Here is a 17,676-nt window from a genome sequence, read left to right as displayed (position 1 = left end):
TTGTAAATGCTTTGTAAATAGTTTGACTGGAATCTAGAAAACACCTATTCAGGTTCCCCCCTTGACAGCACTGCCCATTGAAGCCTTTTGTATAATGCACAATGCTGTATAATGTTGTGATCTATTAATGTTGTAATCTTGTATAATGCTGTATGAACAAAAAGAAAGTGCTGTTCGGTTTCGAAATTACATTTCCTCAATCTGGTCAATATTGTTAAGTCTATCAAGAGACAATGTGAAGTTTCTCTAAAAGAATTTTGAATATTTTCCTCTCCAGCACATTCCTTAACACCACATCCACATGTATGTGTGACAGCATTTCTGAAAGTCCAACATGATAAATGAAAACAATTGAATCTTTAACAGGAACTGAAAGTGGGGAAACCTGAAATTTGCACATGACAAACAACGTGGTTGTGGGTGAAAAAGAGCTGGAAGTTGATATGAACATTTTGTACCAGAAACTTTATCAGAAAATTCCCTCACTGTTATATTTGTCTTTAGCCAAGTTCTCAGTCACTGTAATAGGATTTCAACTGTAAAGCAGAGACATTCACAGCCAAGGACCAGTGCCTTAACTTTCTTTGAGTGAAGACAAGCTGACCTCTCGTCATGCTAGAAACAATGAGACTGTACACTGATAGTCTGCTTATTAATGTGCTAATAGGTCATTATTCTCCATATCCATGATACCACTGGGATTACAAACAAACATGTTCTCCCACTGATGGCATGACGATATGTTATTTCATTTTCTTGCTTGGGGTTTCTATGGTCTATGTGTAAAGACAATGACTCAATCAAAAAAGTGTGTATTTGGGAAAAACCTGTTTTTCAGGTCTGCAGTTTGGTTTCAAAAACAATTAGTTTCTCTTTCTTGGTGCCTAAAAGCTTCAGACTGCAATATCTGTATTTCCTCAACAAAGACAAGTCATTTAATCTACCCCAGCAATTCAGTCCACGCTTTGTATTTAATCAGCACCTTTCATTTTGCATCTTTCACTTGCAAGACACGTACTGCAATACACAGAAATAATTTCTCTACTTTTTATCAAGGTAGTAAAATGGAGCTCTCTTTATTTATTTGCTTTTTCCAGTATTGTTTTAAACAATGTTGTTTGAAGCTTCTGCACACCCAAAAACAAAACATACAAACTGTAAAAAAAAAAAAAATAATAATTTTCATTACGAAGAAATTACATCAGAGGAAGAAGAAACATTAACAGCAGGTAGCAGTAATCTGACTATGGCAAAAATCAACATAAAACATTTAATTTCAGTTCAGTCTCCATTTTACTTTTAAGGACAGTCCAGGTTTTATTTTTCACAGGTTCCAGGCACTCTACGAGCCTGCTTGCAGTGCACACACAGGCGCTCATTATATTCTGGGCAAAAGGGATTTCATTCATTCATGATGGCAACATCAGACCAATATGCACTACTAACCACATTTCCAACAAGCTCAGACTGTAAAAAAGGAACTTTTAAAGGTCAACCCAACATGCTGTATTTTATGATTCTATAATATACTGTATTATGTTGATTTACCCCAAAACACCAGCTTCTTCTTATCTAAGTAAAGTGTAATTTTGTCTTCTGCAGTGCACTTTCCTTCTTTTCCTCTTGTTATCAAAGTTTCCCAGCCACACCAAAGGTAGCAGCTAAAGCCTGCAGGCTGCAGCATTGGCTCCATGGGGCAAACTGTGTTGAAGGAATGCACACAAACAGCCAGCAGTTAATATCAAAGACATTGAGTTCATTGAAGTGTCTTAGGTCCTCTGTGAGCATTTTAAGGGACAGAGGCACTACACAGAATTGTCTTTGTCCTCAGATTCAGTCCGTGCTGCCATAGTGGTTTGCATTGGAAGGGTTTTCCTGTAAACTGGTCGGTGACGCTTCTTCCTCCTGTGTCACCACTGGGTCCACTGGCTGTTGGAAGAAGTTGGACACACAGAACACCTACAGAAAAACAAGAAACAAAATTAAAACACATTTTGCTGTACTATTGTAACTGTGCTATGCTCAACAAAGGTATTTCTGACATTGCTGAAGTAGAACGTTACTGTCTTTAAACAATTCACTCTATAAATTTTTTCATTTTCAGAGTAAGAGAACAGGTGGAACAAGCCGATACAGAATTTATTGTATATGTCAATATTATGTTGTGTGGCATCCACCCATTATCTACAGGGGTTTCTCCTTGCTTCAAAAGCGAACATGGTCAACATTTGTTCTTTCTAAATATGCTTAAAAAGTAAAACTTGACTTTTCTGTGTAAAAATAAACACAATATCTTGCTTTAACTTTATCCAAACTGAGCTTTAAATGAAACATACTGTGAGGATAGCCACTAATCCTCCTTGCAAGAGGCCGGCAAGCACATCACTCCAGTGATGTTTGTAATCAGACACCCGCGACAGACCCACATACACAGCAGTTGCAATCAGGAAGAACTGAATGGTGGGACGCAGGAGTCTCGCCCATTCTGACTTCAGTCTGGCTTGAATGTATAGCTACAGTGAGAGGGAGAAAATGCCAAACCATTAAAAACACAACAGCTGTCAGGTGACACCTAAGCAAGCAGTTCATATTATCATAGTCAACATTTATTTACAGTACAGGTGTTGGCAGCTAATGCCATTCCGGAAAACATTTAGTTTTTATGAGGTTTAAAATAAGTCACCTGTTTTCACAATGACAAACGCATTTACAGCGAGCAGAAAAAGTATGTGAAGCCCTTGGAATGAACTGTAATTTAAAGGCTTTTACTTATGAAACCAGGTATAGACAATAAAACAGACATATGTTAGAATTAAACATGGTTTTAGTACACTCTTATGCAAGCCAAACTTTGGCTAGAAATATTTTTAAAGTAAATAACATGTACTTACTGCAAGGAAGAGCATGCAATACATAGAGAAGGATGAATGACCGGAGTAAAAGGACAACCTGCACGGGATTAAAAATACATGGAATAAAATTAGACCACCTTAATCAAGTTACTTTTCATTGGAAATGCAAATGTTAAGATTCATAATGAAGAAGATCTATAATAAACCAACTGTATCGCTGTTGTTTTATCCTGCTCATTTTCATTTAGAAATGGACCATTACCTGGCCTCGTCTACCAGAAACCTGTCTCCAGTGCAGGTGAAGTTCTCGATGTATCCGCCGGTCTTGCAGTTGATACGATCCCACACCGGTTTGCACACAGCCAGGAAGTTTGGCCGCAGACGACCGATGGAGTACTTGGCAATGTCTGTCAGAGACTGGCTAGCAGCAGCTCCAAAAACATAGCTGCCCAGAGCCTTGTAGACACATGCCACATACTTGGTCCCTAAAGACTGGTTCTTGATGCGAGACCAGTAAACAGAAAGGAATTCACCGCAGCCAATCTGCAACAAAAGATAGAAATAAATAGGTAAGCCAGTCACACACTGTTACCAAATACAAGATAAACAAACAGCTCAAACCTCTTTCTGTGGCGATACTTAAAGGTACTTTAGAAGAAGACTTGATTTACCATGATCAGTGTGAAGGGGATCATGACTCCTCCCAGGAGCTGGTAGGATATGGTGTCCTCTTTAAGAGGGTATCTGATGGACTCATCATTGCAGAAGAAACCCCGTTTGAAAGGGTTGTGTTGAGGGGTAAGGATAAAAAACGGGAGTCCCACTGTTAAAATGAAAAAAGATGAAGATAATGACAATGAATTTTGTCTCACTGACATATTTCATTGTTACATTATAATCAAAGTCATCATCATGTTACACAACCAGCTGCAAATACTCATATGAACAATGAGCCATTGCTAATGTTACACTATGTCTTTAATGTTACGATTTAGTCACCTCAGGAAATTTCATGTTGCTGCAAGGAACTCTCTGTTCAAGTTACACAATGATTCAATCAAATGCCTGGAGTCACTACAGAACAATACAAGTATGAGAAGTCAGAGAGGGATTTAGTAGTAACTGTCCTGCTGCATAATTGCATTTAACTCACATTCTAATTTAAATAGGAAAACAATGGAGGTGTGATCAGTCGAAGAGACATCAGACATCATCTGATTCCCATGTATGGGAATCACCATACAGATGATGAATCATCAGGCTCGCTCTGATGTGCTTTAGTTACATATTGTTTTACATATTCTTCCTTCCCTCATACACTGTCAACAGTACAGCTTTTCTGAATATTACACAATCTGAGCAAAATGACTGGTGATGAAGCTGAAGTCAGTAATGCGATGCTAGGGGTTCTTCCAAGTAGGACCACTGAAATGGAAGCTTTGAGCTAAATGAGTCATCACACAGTCACAGATTCTCTGTTAAGGTCTGTTTGGTTTAAACCTACTGCAGGGTAAATTACAATGACTGCTGTCTTCAGGAATTCTGAACAAACAAAAGTGGTCAGAAATGAGATCACGGCACTCTCCTGATTTTAATCATCCAAAATGTGATCTGCGTTAACTAGAACGAGACTGTCGATCACCTCAAAAGAAGTCCAGAGTAACAAGAAAGAGAGGAGCGTTACAGATAAAGGAGCATAAGTTAAAAAAAAAAAAAAAATCCCCTGTCCCATTTATTTGTTTACTTTTTAGTTTTTTTAACCTCTGTAGTCATGAGGTTACAAAGTCTGTGTTTGTGGTTAGAACTGTTGGAACTGAATGTTTTTTTTATTTCCATATCCTGTATATGATTTATAACATTGCACATTTCACTGTTCATATAAATGCTATCATAATGCCATTACATGATAGCGTGCCCCATCCACTTAGATGGGAAAATGCAACAAAGAGCGCAAGCGAAACAAACAGAACCGAGGCACGCCTTGAAGAAGTAAATACCAGTAAATTACATTGTGTTTACCCTTTGGTGTTTGTCATACAAATACTGTAATGTTTAGATGGCAATGGAGGGAATACAAAATGGAAGGAATACAAAAGCCAGTTTTTCTTAATTTATAACTAAGCTTGGTTCATAAAAATATATTGTGTCTAGGTGTGTCTGAGCACAGAGAACAGAGATTAGGCTGCAGCTCATACTTCGACACTGGGGCTGAAAGTGCTGCCCAGTTTTTATTCCGACTGTTGTTGCCAGCTCCAAAACTAAATGAGGAGACTGGTGTACAGTCAGCAGCTCAGCCAACCACAAGACACTGACTAAGCAAAGTGGCTCAGTGCAGATTAACAGTAAAGGCTTTCTGAAGCTCTGTGTCCAAACCTGTCTATGCTTATCAAACATGGCAGCTATCAAACTGATCCCTCTGATTGTCCAGGGCAGGACAAAGCTCAGATTGCTGCTCTGATTTAGAGCTTGTCAGTGCAGCATTGTCAGCTACAGTCTGTAGTCCTGCAGCATGTTTATGATTACATTCCAAACAGTGAGCTAAAAATACAGGTCTGCTTGGGGAAAAAACACACACAGGGTGGGACTTTGTTGCCCTTTTTTCAATCTTCCAGGCTAGTTCCCTTATTCCGAAGCCTCCCTGGGTGTATTTATATGACTTGTATTCAAAAATCATTTGAGTGGGTTTGCTGAAATTTGAATGTCCATCCATCTATCCGTTTTCTATACCCTTTTATTCCTTAACCAGGGTCAGAGGGATCTGCTGGAGCCTATCCCAGCTCTCTTTGGGTGAAAGGCAGGGGTACACCCTGGACAGGTCACCAGTCCATCACAGGGCCACATAGAGACAAACAACCTCACACACTCACACTCACTGCTATGGGCAATTTAGAGTCACCAATCAACCTGACATACATGTTTTTGGACTGTGGGAGGAAACCAGAGTACCTGGAGAAAACCCACACAAGCACAGGGAGAACATGCAAACTCCGCACAGAAAGGCCGGGTTGCGAACCCAGGACCTTCTCGCTGTGAGGCAACAGTGCCAACCACTCATCCACCATGCTGCCCAAATTTGAATGTGTATATCAGAAAAGCAGTCATTTAGATAAATAAATAAAAAACATGGCTTAATAAAGGGCTGTTAAAAGGAAGAATGGGCTTTACCTACCGAGGACCAGACAGCAAATGTCCAGCAGGATGAATGGGATCCCAGATATTTCAAACATGTTGCGCCTTGTTCTTCTTGCGTGTGTCTGTGTAAAAAGTGTCCGGTGCCGACTGTACAGCCGGCGGCTGGTTTTAGGCGAGACGAGGTGCAGCCTTTCTGCCGCACATGTTTCGCTAATCCATCACAAAATGAAAACACACCGTTGTCATTGTGCGACCACTGTCCGCTAGTCTAAAACTACTTACTATCTTTTTTAAATTACAGCCTACTCTAGGGAAAAACCACGCAACTAAAGGCTAAATCTAATCTAACACCACCACTGATGTGAAGAAGCTCTCACCCGTCCGACAGCTCAAAAATCATCGTAACACAGCAGGACTGCTCCAGCTCATAATACGCGTCCTGAGATGAGACTCTGCCCCAGAGGTTTGGACACAAGCGCTCCTCTCCCCTTGAGGTTAATGCTGCGTTCAGGGACTGTGGGCATTGCAGTGAAAGGAACCGGAAATTTCCGCGTTCACGGTGAAACGTGAGGTGCTGAGCGGTGACGTTGAGCAGGCTAAGAAAGTGTGGCCAAAAAACCAGAAGTCATCAAAATAACAGTATACTAATGTAACACTATTCATAAAGAAAGTAAGAAGGAACTGAATGGAATTGTTAACCCCTTTATACCTTTCTTGTATCAGCCTATCTTGGTTAATATGATGTTACCTAATAAAAAAATAGGCTGCCCATTAGCTTCTGACTTTGATACTTTTCAGGTCAAGGTCTGGTAGCTGATATGATTACTGTCTATACCACGTGGTCAAAGTTACGAGGTGAACATGAATGCAGCATAGACGGGGAAACTGTGGCAGGAGTTTCGAGCCTATCGTGCGCCTGTGGTCACGTTACGACAAACGTCGGCTGATGCAGAGCTGCTCCTCCTCCGTCTGCACCTGCAGAGGAAATTATTTTACATCAGTATCAGTATTAATCTAAGAAAGTTTACTGTCTTCTCATCAATACACCACCACATTGATTAGATAGGCCTATGTATTAATTCACACTAATGCTTTTCATGACATTTAAATGGTACATGTCTGTCTGTCATGTACAGCATATAACATTTTCGTGTCTTTTTAAAAGTAAATAATCTTTATGAATGCTGTGTTAGATTTATAACCAAATGAATATTTGGCCTATGAGTCAAACACAAACACCAGAAAATAGCCCTTGATATTTAGTGCTCCTTTGACCTCTGTTTTCACTTTAAGCCACTTTATGTTTGAATATATTGTAAAGCAGGAACGCAAAGGGCCATACCAAGATACCCAAGACACCTGTTGTTGATCTGTGATGTGATGTCCATTATTATCTATCTAGTGAGTTTTGTGTGGTTTGGTTGAAAGTGCTGGTGCGACTCCTGTGACAGAGAAGCAACAAGGAGGAAGGTGTGGTGTAGTGAAGTTAAGGTGTTGTCTACTTCTATAATAAACACTTGTGTTTGCATCAGTAAAAAAAAACTGATTCGTTCTGTGAATCACTTTCCTTTGAGTACAAGACTTAACTAGGGGAAGCATTTTAGCTTGTTAAACACAGGTAAGAGTATAATTGTTGCATTGCATTGTAGGAATTGCTGCAGTAATTGATGTTATTAGTTCCACTGGTGCTTTTCACACTGTGACATCTGCTGTGAAAAACATCTGAGTCTGTTTAAAGGATTAGAAAAGAAACTTAAGTAGGATTTATAAAGAAACAAGAGTGCACCCATAGCCACAAACCCCTGAGAGGGAAGTAGAGAAAAAAAACTGACACTAATCAAGTGAACTTCAATGAAACAACCCAGTTATATTAAAATTATGAGTGAAGTGAATTATTACATTTGATCCTGATCTGTTCTACATCAGTACTACTGACTCTTCAATATTGATAAAAGACATTGATACAAAAAGCACACCCCACCCTAGAAAGAATGCAACAGTAAAGAGAGAAACAGGGAGTAAAGAAGGTGCAAATGAGTTGAAGATTGAAAGTAAATGAGGGACTGAGACAGAAAGTGATTCAGACTGAAACCTGGTCTTTTTTATTGATGTCTTCAAAATGTCAGTTTCACTGCTGATCAAACATCAGATTTTCCATTTATACATTAAACTGTTCAGTTTTTGTTTTAAGTTTGAACTAATTGATTCCACTTCAGTCATTTACTTATTCACTTATTGCAGAGGTGGAAAACAAGTGGCACAGTAGCCCTTGAGGAACATGGGCTGCCCACCCCTGACTTATATATTAGCTGAGGTAAGAGGTAAGTTTGATTTACTCATTTTTTATTTTACCACAGCAGCCAGGCATTGATACATTAAGCAAAGGTAGAAGATATAAGAGAAATATCTTATTATGTGTTATTATTAGTGTTATTATTTCCTTCATAAATCACAGCATAACACAGTACATTAGCTGCTTTCAATAGTAAAAAGTGTCAGTGCTGATATTATTATAGACAGGTTTTACTTAGTATTAGATCAAAACCAAATTTTGTGTTATTGCCTTCCCCTACCTTGTACTCTGGCATAATTTTAGGTCATGTAAGTGAACATCAATCATTATAAAATCCACAACTAGAACATACATTTCAGTCATCACAATTTCCCACTTAAATGCCCTCATCATATTCCTCTATTCATCGGCTTCCTAGAGTTCAAATGAGCCTCGATCTCTCGTTTGAAGAAAAGCTCCCCCAGCTGGCTGTGTGAGGCTTCGCTCATGGCCTTGGTCTGCATACACATCTTGTACTTATCTGCAGGAAGTTCGTCTGCGCAGCTCTTCTCATGCCACAAGTGGAAAAGCCCGTGAGATGGCGCACGAATCACCATCAGCTTGCTGTGAAGGTACTTCCTGTACAGATGCACATCCTCCAACCCCCAACCTTTAATGCTACGGTCAAAACCACCTGCCAGGATAAAGGCAAGGTTTAGACAAATCCAGTAAGTCAATGAGAATCAGGAGACATACAGCATATTACTTAAATTTAGTTATGCTTTTTCAATGCCTGAATTCAAATCATACTTTAAAATATACTTACACTCATACTTTAAGAATGTTTTATTCGTTTGATGAATTAAAACAAATAAAAGCAGAGAGGGATCATCTATTTCACCATCATCTATGAAAGGTTTGGGTTTGTTAAAAACTGTTTTCTTAGAGGAATCCCTGAATAGATGATCTCATCTGAGAAGATGTTTAATTGTATTGTGGTTTTCAGAGCATGAATATAGGGACATTACAGCATTAATGACGTAAGCTTCCTTATTACCTATGTTGATAAAATCAGATCTGTACTGGCATGTCATGCCAAACCCGAAGTCTCTCCAGAATCCAGTTTCCTTCCTTATCACCTGAGACAAAAGGAGACATCGCTTACAATCTCTCAACATTTCTTTTCATTCATTCAAACAAATCTAGCCATCTGTCTATTAATTTTTACCAACCAGCTGTTGTTGAACAGAAGGTAGAAGTGTCTGATTACTGTAGATGATAGATGGGTTGTACTGGCTGAAGAGCACTGGATAGTACACTTTCTTACCTAGAGACAGAAACAGTTAAAACCTCTCAAAAAACTGAGGTATACATTGTAGTGTGAGCAACAATAACCACCAGACCTTAAGAAATAAAGACTACCTCACATTACAGAGCTGGGTGTGCTGACGGATCAAATCACAATCAGTCTCTTAGAAGTGCAGAGCTAAACCACCACAACAATGACAACTGTCTGATGAAGAAAATCAAGAGTGTCCCACAGATTGTCATTTTAATTATGAGTTTCATGTAAGTCTAAACTCAAAAGTGAGCATGTTCAAAAAATGTAAATTCTTTAATCCCCTTCACAGCTGTGGTGCAGCCCTACATTTGTTCCCACTGACAAACCTTAGTTAGAACTGATCAGTTCCACATGTCCTTGTTAGGTTTTCCTGTTCTTTAAAGTATGTCTTACTTACATCTTTGATATTTGTATTGTATTTATGGCTAAATGAAAGCTTGTGTGAATTATAGGAGTGGCTTCCAATAGTTTGTTTTTTTTTAAGTGATCTGCTTGAGTTGTATGCTACATGTGAAACAGACAAGTGAAGCACACAAGTAAAAAGCCCTCCAGCCCACTTATGTATAACTCCCAGGCTCGTTATAGTCATTTTGTGTCGTTTTCGTATAATTGTGGTCATTTTCCATCACATTATGTGGTCATGTTGTGTCTCTTTGTGCTTTTTTTACAACCTGCTGTTTTGTGATCCTGTAATCCATGAAGTCTGCAGCTGGAATTGCTAAATAGCTGGTTTTAAATGGATGCTGGTCCAGACGCCCTGCAGCTCTAAAACTGAACTCAAGAAAACACTAAAAAATACACATGATTGAAGAAGAGACACATTTCACTGTGATAGTTCAGCGAAGCGGAACCGTTTACAGCGTCGATGAGAGGGGCAGTAATTTAGCGGCGCGCATGAAGGACGGGGCGGGAGGAAGGTGCATACATGGCGGTCAGGAAGCATGAAGCGCTTCGGTGGGAACACCCAGTCTGGCCTTCTTGGATATTTCAAGAGAAACGAAGGTCAATGAAAAAGCTAGCACATTAAACTGTATAAGAAAAGAAGTTGATGACTGAAGTTAAATCTACTGGACACATAACTTCTGACTGCAACACAAACCAGTGGGAACATTTTTTGCCAAATGCAAGTTACACACATTGCTGTAAGTCTTATCAATGAAACCATTTTCCACCCTTTGCAAATGATTGTGTGGCTACAAAATGATGGACTAGTCAAAAGTCAAATTACAGATTTCTTTAATGGACTTCTGACTAGTCATAATTGCAATTAAAGAAACTGTAATTTCACACATGGTCACATAGTCACAGTTCACTTGCATCTGAAATTGTAGTTCTGACTAGTCAAAGATGTATTGTAGGTATTTTAAATGTGTTTTGACTAAAAAGGTTAGAGTGACCATAATTGCATTCAAGATATCAAAAATTACATTGTGGCTAATCAAAACTACATTGTGAGTAATCAAAACTACCTTGTGACTAGTCACACTTCTAATTTGAGATATCTACAGTTTGACTAGTAAGAAGTGTTCATTGACTTAAATGGGGGAAGTAATTCAGAATATCTACAACAAAATTTTCGCTATCCACAATGTGAATTTCAGATATCTATAATTACATTTTGACTAATCAAATTACCGATATCTTTAATGGAGTCTTTTTTAGTTATAATCTGGTACCTATGTAGGTCAAACCTTCCCAACCAACCAACACCTACCATGTCTAGAAAACATAATCCCAGTGCGATCATGACCTAGTCCCTGATCATTTCAGTTGCAAAAAATGCCCCTGGTTAAAGTAACAATTATTGTTATTGTCATTGCTCTCATCTACTGTAGCTTTAACCCAGACTGTTTTATTCTGGTTGAACCAAATTGTAGTACGAATATATCCTGTAAAAAGTGACTGAAAGATTTGTCAGAAATGCTTGCATAATGTTAAAAATTCTGTGTATTGTACTGTGAATAAATGCCAACTCTCCCTCTCACCAGGTTCTGCATTAAGACGGCACGAAGTTAAGAAATCAGCAGTGAAGTGGATGTCAACATCGCAAAAGAAGAGCAGGACGTTCTGGCTCCGCCTCCAGGCCCTGGCACCCACATCTAAGCCTCGCCCACGAGAAAACTCCTCGTTCAGCTGGATCAGTGTGAAGCTCCTGAAGTGAGTCTCTCTGAAGGAAAGAAGGAGACATGGATTAATGTCTTTGTGCAATTATACAGGTAGTCTTATGCTTCTGAGTGTTCATTAGAAATGCTGTGAACAACTTATAGAGAATAACAGAATCTTTTTGGAGCATTTTGCCAAAAGTAAAAAAGGTTCTGCATCATAATTTTATGATTCCAGCCTATACACAACAAAGAGATGTGTGTGTTGCCTCCTGGAGGTACAGGGGCTTGGTAAGACAAGCTTATCTACTACTTTTAGTCTGCAGCACTAAAGTTAGTGCTAAAGTAGTTTTTCTGTTATTTTCATGCAAAATATCTGCTTTGCAGCACAGACACATCTGTGGGAATAAATTCCAGAAGAGTTGAGAAGAAACTGAACATAGTAAACATGCAGTCATGTGTATTAAATCTGAGCTACTTGATATGATTTCATAAAGTAATCATTGTCATTGCAAGTTACCATCTTGCATGAGATGTCAGAGCTCTGTTCATGAATTAAAAAACTTTATGAAGCATATTACATGACAAGAAAATCTGATCAGAAAAACAAATGTCATTTCATTTGCAATCAATAGATGTAAATTTGTAGGCAATAGCTCTGGATTCTGGACAGTTCAGTCACTGATTCTTATGACCCCCAGGAAAAGCTCAATTTTAAAAGGTAAAAAGCATAATCTAGTGCATCCAAAAATGGCAGATAAATTAATCTGAATTAATCTTTCCAACAAATACAAAAAAGGAAACAGCAGTGAAATGGACCTCACTCAAAAGGAAGCTACTGCAAGACCACAAGTCTTTCTGCCTCAGTTCTGTTGTATCATTATTCTAGGTGTGTGAGATCTTGGAACTGTGTCAGTGATTTTCTCTTATTTAAGCTGTACCTGTGCCAAACATGCCGTGTCCAAGACATTGTAGCTGAATGTTTTTTAACGGTGACAATTTGTTTTGACAGATCAAGTCAATGTAGCATTAACTAATAGTTCAACTGTTTTTTAACTACATTACCTGGTGGTCTGGTCCAGCATGGCTTTCACCTGGTCTATCTGATCTCGACCAAAGTAAACCACAGTGAGATGAATCCTGCCGTCCTGCTTGATGCATACTTCCCTGAAACAAACGACTGATACTACATCATACATTAAAACGCCCACTTCTGTGTTACCTTTTCCAGAAATAGTTCTTTTTTTTTTTTTTTCCCCACATGTGGCAAGGCAGATTTATTTCAATAGCACCTATTATTAATAAGATAATTCTAAGTGCTTTACATGAAACAGAAACACAAGAAAACAAACAGAAAATAATATTAAAAATATATTTATTTCTTGTGACTGTGGGTGAGGACATATTGATTCACTTCCAAATGATACCTGAAGTTGCTGATGAACAGCCTGAATGCGTCAGACCTTTTGGAAAGAGGTATGATAATGTTGATGAGCATGTTGCCCGTGTCCACGCTCTCACTCTTCACTTTCATCATGGGACCAAACGGCCTGAAGAGCAAAAGCTGCGTAAAGTCTTGTGGGTTGTTGCCTTTAAACATCAGATCGTAAACAGTTCCTTTGTCCCGCTCTGTGCGAGTCAACCCTTGACAGAGAAAAGAGGAGAGATGGCAACTAAATAAACATGTATTGTAGTCATTGCAATTTAATTTATTTGCAGATTTATCAAATTTATTTTCTTTTAAAACACATTTTGCTGCAATTGGAAAACCACAGAATTAAAGTAAAACTAAATTCTTTGAGAGTTAAAAACAACACAAACTCATGATAGATGACGCTGAAATTGAAAGAGAGAGCGAGAGATTGTTTCCAGTAGTGATGATAAAAACATTTTGCCGTAAACATGCATGACTTTAAAGCAATGCTAAAGATAAGAATTTTTTAAATCGGGCTTCATTATATCTTACCTTATATTGTTCCCTATATATAACTTTCTGTGTGGAAATAGGAGGAAATGCAGACTAAAGCCCGGCCGATATGTTTTTTTTTGGGCCTGATGCCAATACTGATATTATAAAGTTAAAAAAAATCTGATATCGATATATTGGCCGATATTATTTATGTGTATATTATAGTACAGTACCAGTCAAAAGTTTGGATACACTTGCACAGGCAATGGCATTTCAATTTGTGTGTCCAAACGTTTAACTGGTACTGTGTATAGAATACAGTATACATAAATAGAATATATATACAGAAACGCATTTTAAATGCACATATGCCGCCGATACCGATATATCGGCAATAGGCTCATATCAGCCGATAAAATCGGCAAAACAATATATTGGTCAGGCTCTAATGCATACAAAGCAAATGCAACTACAGTTCATACTTTAAAAGAGAGTCATAATAGCTGTTAGATAACCAACCAAGGCCCCCAAAAACCTTTCCTTAAATTAAAAGCTAAGATTTGGTAGAATTTGAAATGGCACAAAACATTTATAGAAGTCAAAATGATTGATGATGATGATGATTATCAATGAGTATCCAAAGGATGTTCAACATGATAGAAAAGCCACACTACTTTTGCAAGCTGCTACCTCAGTGCCAGAGCCATCCCTGGCCACATTAAAGTGATTCAAATGAGTTCTGGACAGTGTAGTATAAAGTTTTTAAAGAGTAGAAGATTAATGTATAAATGACTGAAGGCAAATCTTTCTCACCCTCTATGAAGTCTGAAGGGGAGTATGTGTACTTGCGCCTGCTGCTGTCCCTATGTTGGTGAGGTCCATTCAGGGCATGCAAAGCTGTTTCCACTGTGCCTATCAGCTCATCTCTGCGGTCTTTCCTAACCAGCCTCTCCTCAGGGTGCCTGGTCAGCCCTGTCTCAAGCTGGTACACCCTGAATGACAAAACCAAAACCCACTCTGTGAGGAGGCAGCATTGCATGAGATAACTCTTGACTTTAGAAGTAGGGCACAGAGTAGCTACTCCTGCAGGACAGCTTTACTGTCCTATACTGGTGAACAACTGGCCTACTCACCTTTGCAGAGTAAAAGTGTCAAAAGGAATCACTGCATATTCACTGAGCAGCTTCGCACCTGAATTCACCTCCGCCTGGTTCAGCTGGGAGCGGAAGAACTCCTGGAGGAAATGAAGTAAGATTTAATACTATTAAAAATACTAATTTAATGTTATTAGTAATATGTTGTCACTACATTTATTCCAACAACATACATGAACTGTATATAAGATAAGATAAAAAATTAACTGTGTTACAGTACCAAGAACAATATTACTACAGAAACTACAGTAAAGCATTAAATCCTTAATCATGTGTTCCTACTTTCAGGTCATACTGTGTCGGGGTTTTGTGCAGACTCTCCAGACCCTGAGGCAGAATCCCTTTGGTTTTAGCTTTTTCCAAGGACTCCTGAAGTTGTTGCGTCCGCTCCTGGAGAGCTTCCTTCAGCTGGACTATCTGCTTTGTCAAGCTGTTGATGTAATGTCTGTGAGAGTCTTCTCTCTCCTGCAACAAAGCCATGTATCCCTCTTTATTGGTGGCACTTCCATACCACAGCAGGCTCTGCTGGCGGCTGTGAGATGCCGGTTTACATGCAAGGAGGTAGATTAGCAACAGACAACAGCAGAGACCCAGTACAATGAGGCCAACACGGGCCAATAGGGCTAAAAGCCATCGCCTAAACATGGTGGATTTTCAATTCTAAAACAAGTCTTTAAAGACTTCTAAATTATAAAACCATGACTGTACTCCTGTCAGGATGAGATGCACCCACAAAAATATGAGCAACCCATAACTCCTGAAGTATAGTTTAAAAAATGTGTTTTTTGAATAAAATGTCCTCCTGTTTTCTCATGTTGTCCTCATTTGTCACATCCACAGGCAGCAGCTTCAAAGGGTGTCAGACTCACGTCCCTTAAAGGTGCATCATCACTACAATGACAGAAAATAAAAACTTTACAGTGGTTCCCAAAACTTTTGGCTACTTAAATCTACTTGTGACATTTCATTATGGGTTATGGACAGAAACTGTGAGCAGTTCAACCAAAGAGGGATTTTTGTTTTTTAGACTGCAACATTTTCAGGAGTTTTAGAGGACAGTATACAGCAATGCTAACAGCTCTGTGGGGTTTAAAACTAAATGCTACAAATGAGAACACCAAGTGTCAACCTCGTAGTAGTGCTAGAGAACAAGTCAGTCAAAGTGATCAGGATTCATTCTCTTGCCATCATAAACATCCGTACAAAATTTCATGCAAACCATCATAATTGTCTTTCAGTCTGGACATTTAGCCAGAAGTTAGAAGAACTACATTAATCTTTTAATCGTCAAATGACCCCTGAGGTTCATCAAGGGAAACTTTAGAGGTTCCTGGCCCTCAGATTGTCGCAATTTAGCAAGAGTTATTGTTTGTTAAATATTAAATCATTTACACTAATACAAATCAAATAATTTTTGACTATGCACTTGTGAAAATGAAAGCAACAGCAAAGAATTCAGCATCCAAGTAAAACATTTTTTGCCATTCAGTCACCAGAACATCTCAAAGGATGGGGACATCAAGAAAATCTCACTGCGTCTACCTAAGCAAAGAAAAGAAAACCAACTGACCTGTCACTCAGTATCCTGATGTGCCTCTGTGTTTTATAAGCAACTTGTTTCATTACCAGTCCTGGTCAGGTTCAAACTGACTGCTATAAAATACACAGAAAGAAAGAACCTGACCTTACGTTCAGTCCGAGTGCCACGATGCTGAAAGTGGGAAGTGACAGAAACAAGCAATTCTCTGTCTCTCCACTCTGTGTGTGTGTGTGTGTGTGTGTGTGTGTGTGTGTGTGTGTGTGTGTGTGTACGTGCTTGGGTGTGCGTACTGCCATCATCAGTTTATTCACAGCACAGTTGGCTCTTTATTGCTCAGGTAGAGGCTGATCTCATGAAAGACTTGCTTATGTTTCCAGTTCCACCCAAGAAGTGTATGTGTGTGTGAGGGAATGTGTATTGGTGATTAGCGATGCATGTATGCATGTGGTCATACCACGCTGACCCTGCAAAAGTAGTCCACCATTAAGTTAATTCTGGAGCTCGTACACTAATTCCTTCCATCCACAATATCTGTCGTGGCTCATGCAAAAGCCTTACATCTATTTAAAATGCTGCGCTTGCTGTCATCTTGATTGAATATCCAACAGGCAATAAAACACAGTGGGCGACCAGATTTAAGAACACTAATGATGAAACTGCAAAAACAAAGATCACAGGCTGAAACATGCAAACATGAGAACACAGCACATAGTTTATACTCAGTGAAGCTGTAATTAAGGACAGAGATATAATTATACTCACCAACTGCTGTGAATCTCAAAGACGTGTTAAAATTGAGTGTCAGTCATTCATCCTAAACTGCTTATCAGCCTCTTTTATTTTACAAAATAGCATCTCAATGTTGAAAGGCATTCCTCGTAAGAAGGCTCTGCGTCTTTTAGGATTGACTACAAACAGCTCTGTACCTTGTCAAAAATAAGGGCTCAAGTGGCCTAACAGGAGTAAACTGAACTGCTGAGGACCTCTGCTTTGCCATACTCAGTCTCCACCTTTTCTCTGCACCTCCCCTTCATCTCAGCCTCTGTGAGAACTGGTTTTCCCTTAAAATTCCAGTGAGGTGTCACACCATCTGCCTTCATCCTGGATTCCCTTTTAGGTCCTCCACAGCGCTGCTGCACACTTAAGTCTAATTAGAAGGCAACCAGAGTAAGGATTGCCTTTCAGATTTTGATGCTCTGCCACCTGCAATCTGTTTTGGCAAAATAGCTAGGTATCAGTTGGATCTCACCATTAGGATGGGGTCTTGCACATTTAATGAGACACTGTGCACAGATGGTCCTTGTTTCCATCCGGATGCCATCTCCTGAGCTCTGTGTCTTCTGAAGTCTTCGATTTTGATTGCTTTGCCCCCT

General features: G+C 39.1%; 2 protein-coding genes across 3 annotated transcripts; both read right to left on the bottom strand.

The window, feature by feature from the left end:
* Positions 1-1,035: 1,035 nt before the first annotated feature.
* Positions 1,036-6,496, bottom strand: LOC113138655 (phospholipid phosphatase 1-like). 2 transcript variants are annotated; one of them, XM_026321260.1, is made up of 8 exons: positions 6,362-6,496; positions 6,022-6,194; positions 3,524-3,675; positions 3,115-3,395; positions 2,892-2,949; positions 2,337-2,513; positions 1,810-1,959; positions 1,036-1,701 (listed from the first exon to the last, which is right to left on the bottom strand). In XM_026321260.1, the coding sequence occupies exons 1-7, from the start codon at positions 6,382-6,384 to the stop codon at positions 1,834-1,836; spliced, it is 990 nt and encodes a 329-aa protein (XP_026177045.1). In that variant the 5' UTR covers positions 6,385-6,496; the 3' UTR covers positions 1,036-1,701; positions 1,810-1,833. The 2 variants fall into 2 exon arrangements, with proteins under 2 accessions (XP_026177045.1, XP_026177044.1); XM_026321259.1 differs by having other exon boundaries at positions 1,036-1,959.
* Positions 6,497-8,666: 2,170 nt separating this feature from the next.
* LOC113138573 (chondroitin sulfate N-acetylgalactosaminyltransferase 1-like) lies at positions 8,667-15,808 on the bottom strand. The gene is made up of 9 exons (XM_026321110.1): positions 15,046-15,808; positions 14,743-14,843; positions 14,423-14,601; positions 13,128-13,344; positions 12,766-12,867; positions 11,584-11,765; positions 9,489-9,583; positions 9,314-9,395; positions 8,667-8,950 (listed from the first exon to the last, which is right to left on the bottom strand). The coding sequence occupies exons 1-9, from the start codon at positions 15,406-15,408 to the stop codon at positions 8,667-8,669; spliced, it is 1,605 nt and encodes a 534-aa protein (XP_026176895.1). The 5' UTR covers positions 15,409-15,808.
* Positions 15,809-17,676: the final 1,868 nt, after the last annotated feature.

The sequence above is a fragment of the Mastacembelus armatus genome, chromosome 9 (assembly GCF_900324485.2).
Source record: "Mastacembelus armatus chromosome 9, fMasArm1.2, whole genome shotgun sequence".
Taxonomy (NCBI): domain Eukaryota; kingdom Metazoa; phylum Chordata; class Actinopteri; order Synbranchiformes; family Mastacembelidae; genus Mastacembelus; species Mastacembelus armatus.
Note: the sequence above shows the minus strand (reverse complement) of the source record. Positions and strands in the feature narration are given on the sequence as shown.

Excerpts from the sequence above, each read along its gene's own strand:
- LOC113138655 (XM_026321259.1), bottom strand. The coding sequence starts at position 6,384 with ATGATTTTTGAGCTGTCGGACGG. Across the intron at positions 3,676-6,021 it reads CATTTGCTGTCTGGTCCTCG|TGGGACTCCCGTTTTTTATC; the intron begins GTAGGTAAAGCC and ends TCATTTTAACAG. Across the intron at positions 3,396-3,523 it reads TCCCCTTCACACTGATCATG|ATTGGCTGCGGTGAATTCCT; the intron begins GTAAATCAAGTC and ends CTTTTGTTGCAG.
- LOC113138573 (XM_026321110.1), bottom strand. The coding sequence starts at position 15,408 with ATGTTTAGGCGATGGCTTTTAGCCCTATTGGCCCGTGTTGGCCTCATT. Across the intron at positions 14,602-14,742 it reads GACACTTTTACTCTGCAAAG|GGTGTACCAGCTTGAGACAG; the intron begins GTGAGTAGGCCA and ends TTTGTCATTCAG. Across the intron at positions 9,396-9,488 it reads CTTCTGTTCAACAACAGCTG|GTGATAAGGAAGGAAACTGG; the intron begins GTTGGTAAAAAT and ends CTTTTGTCTCAG.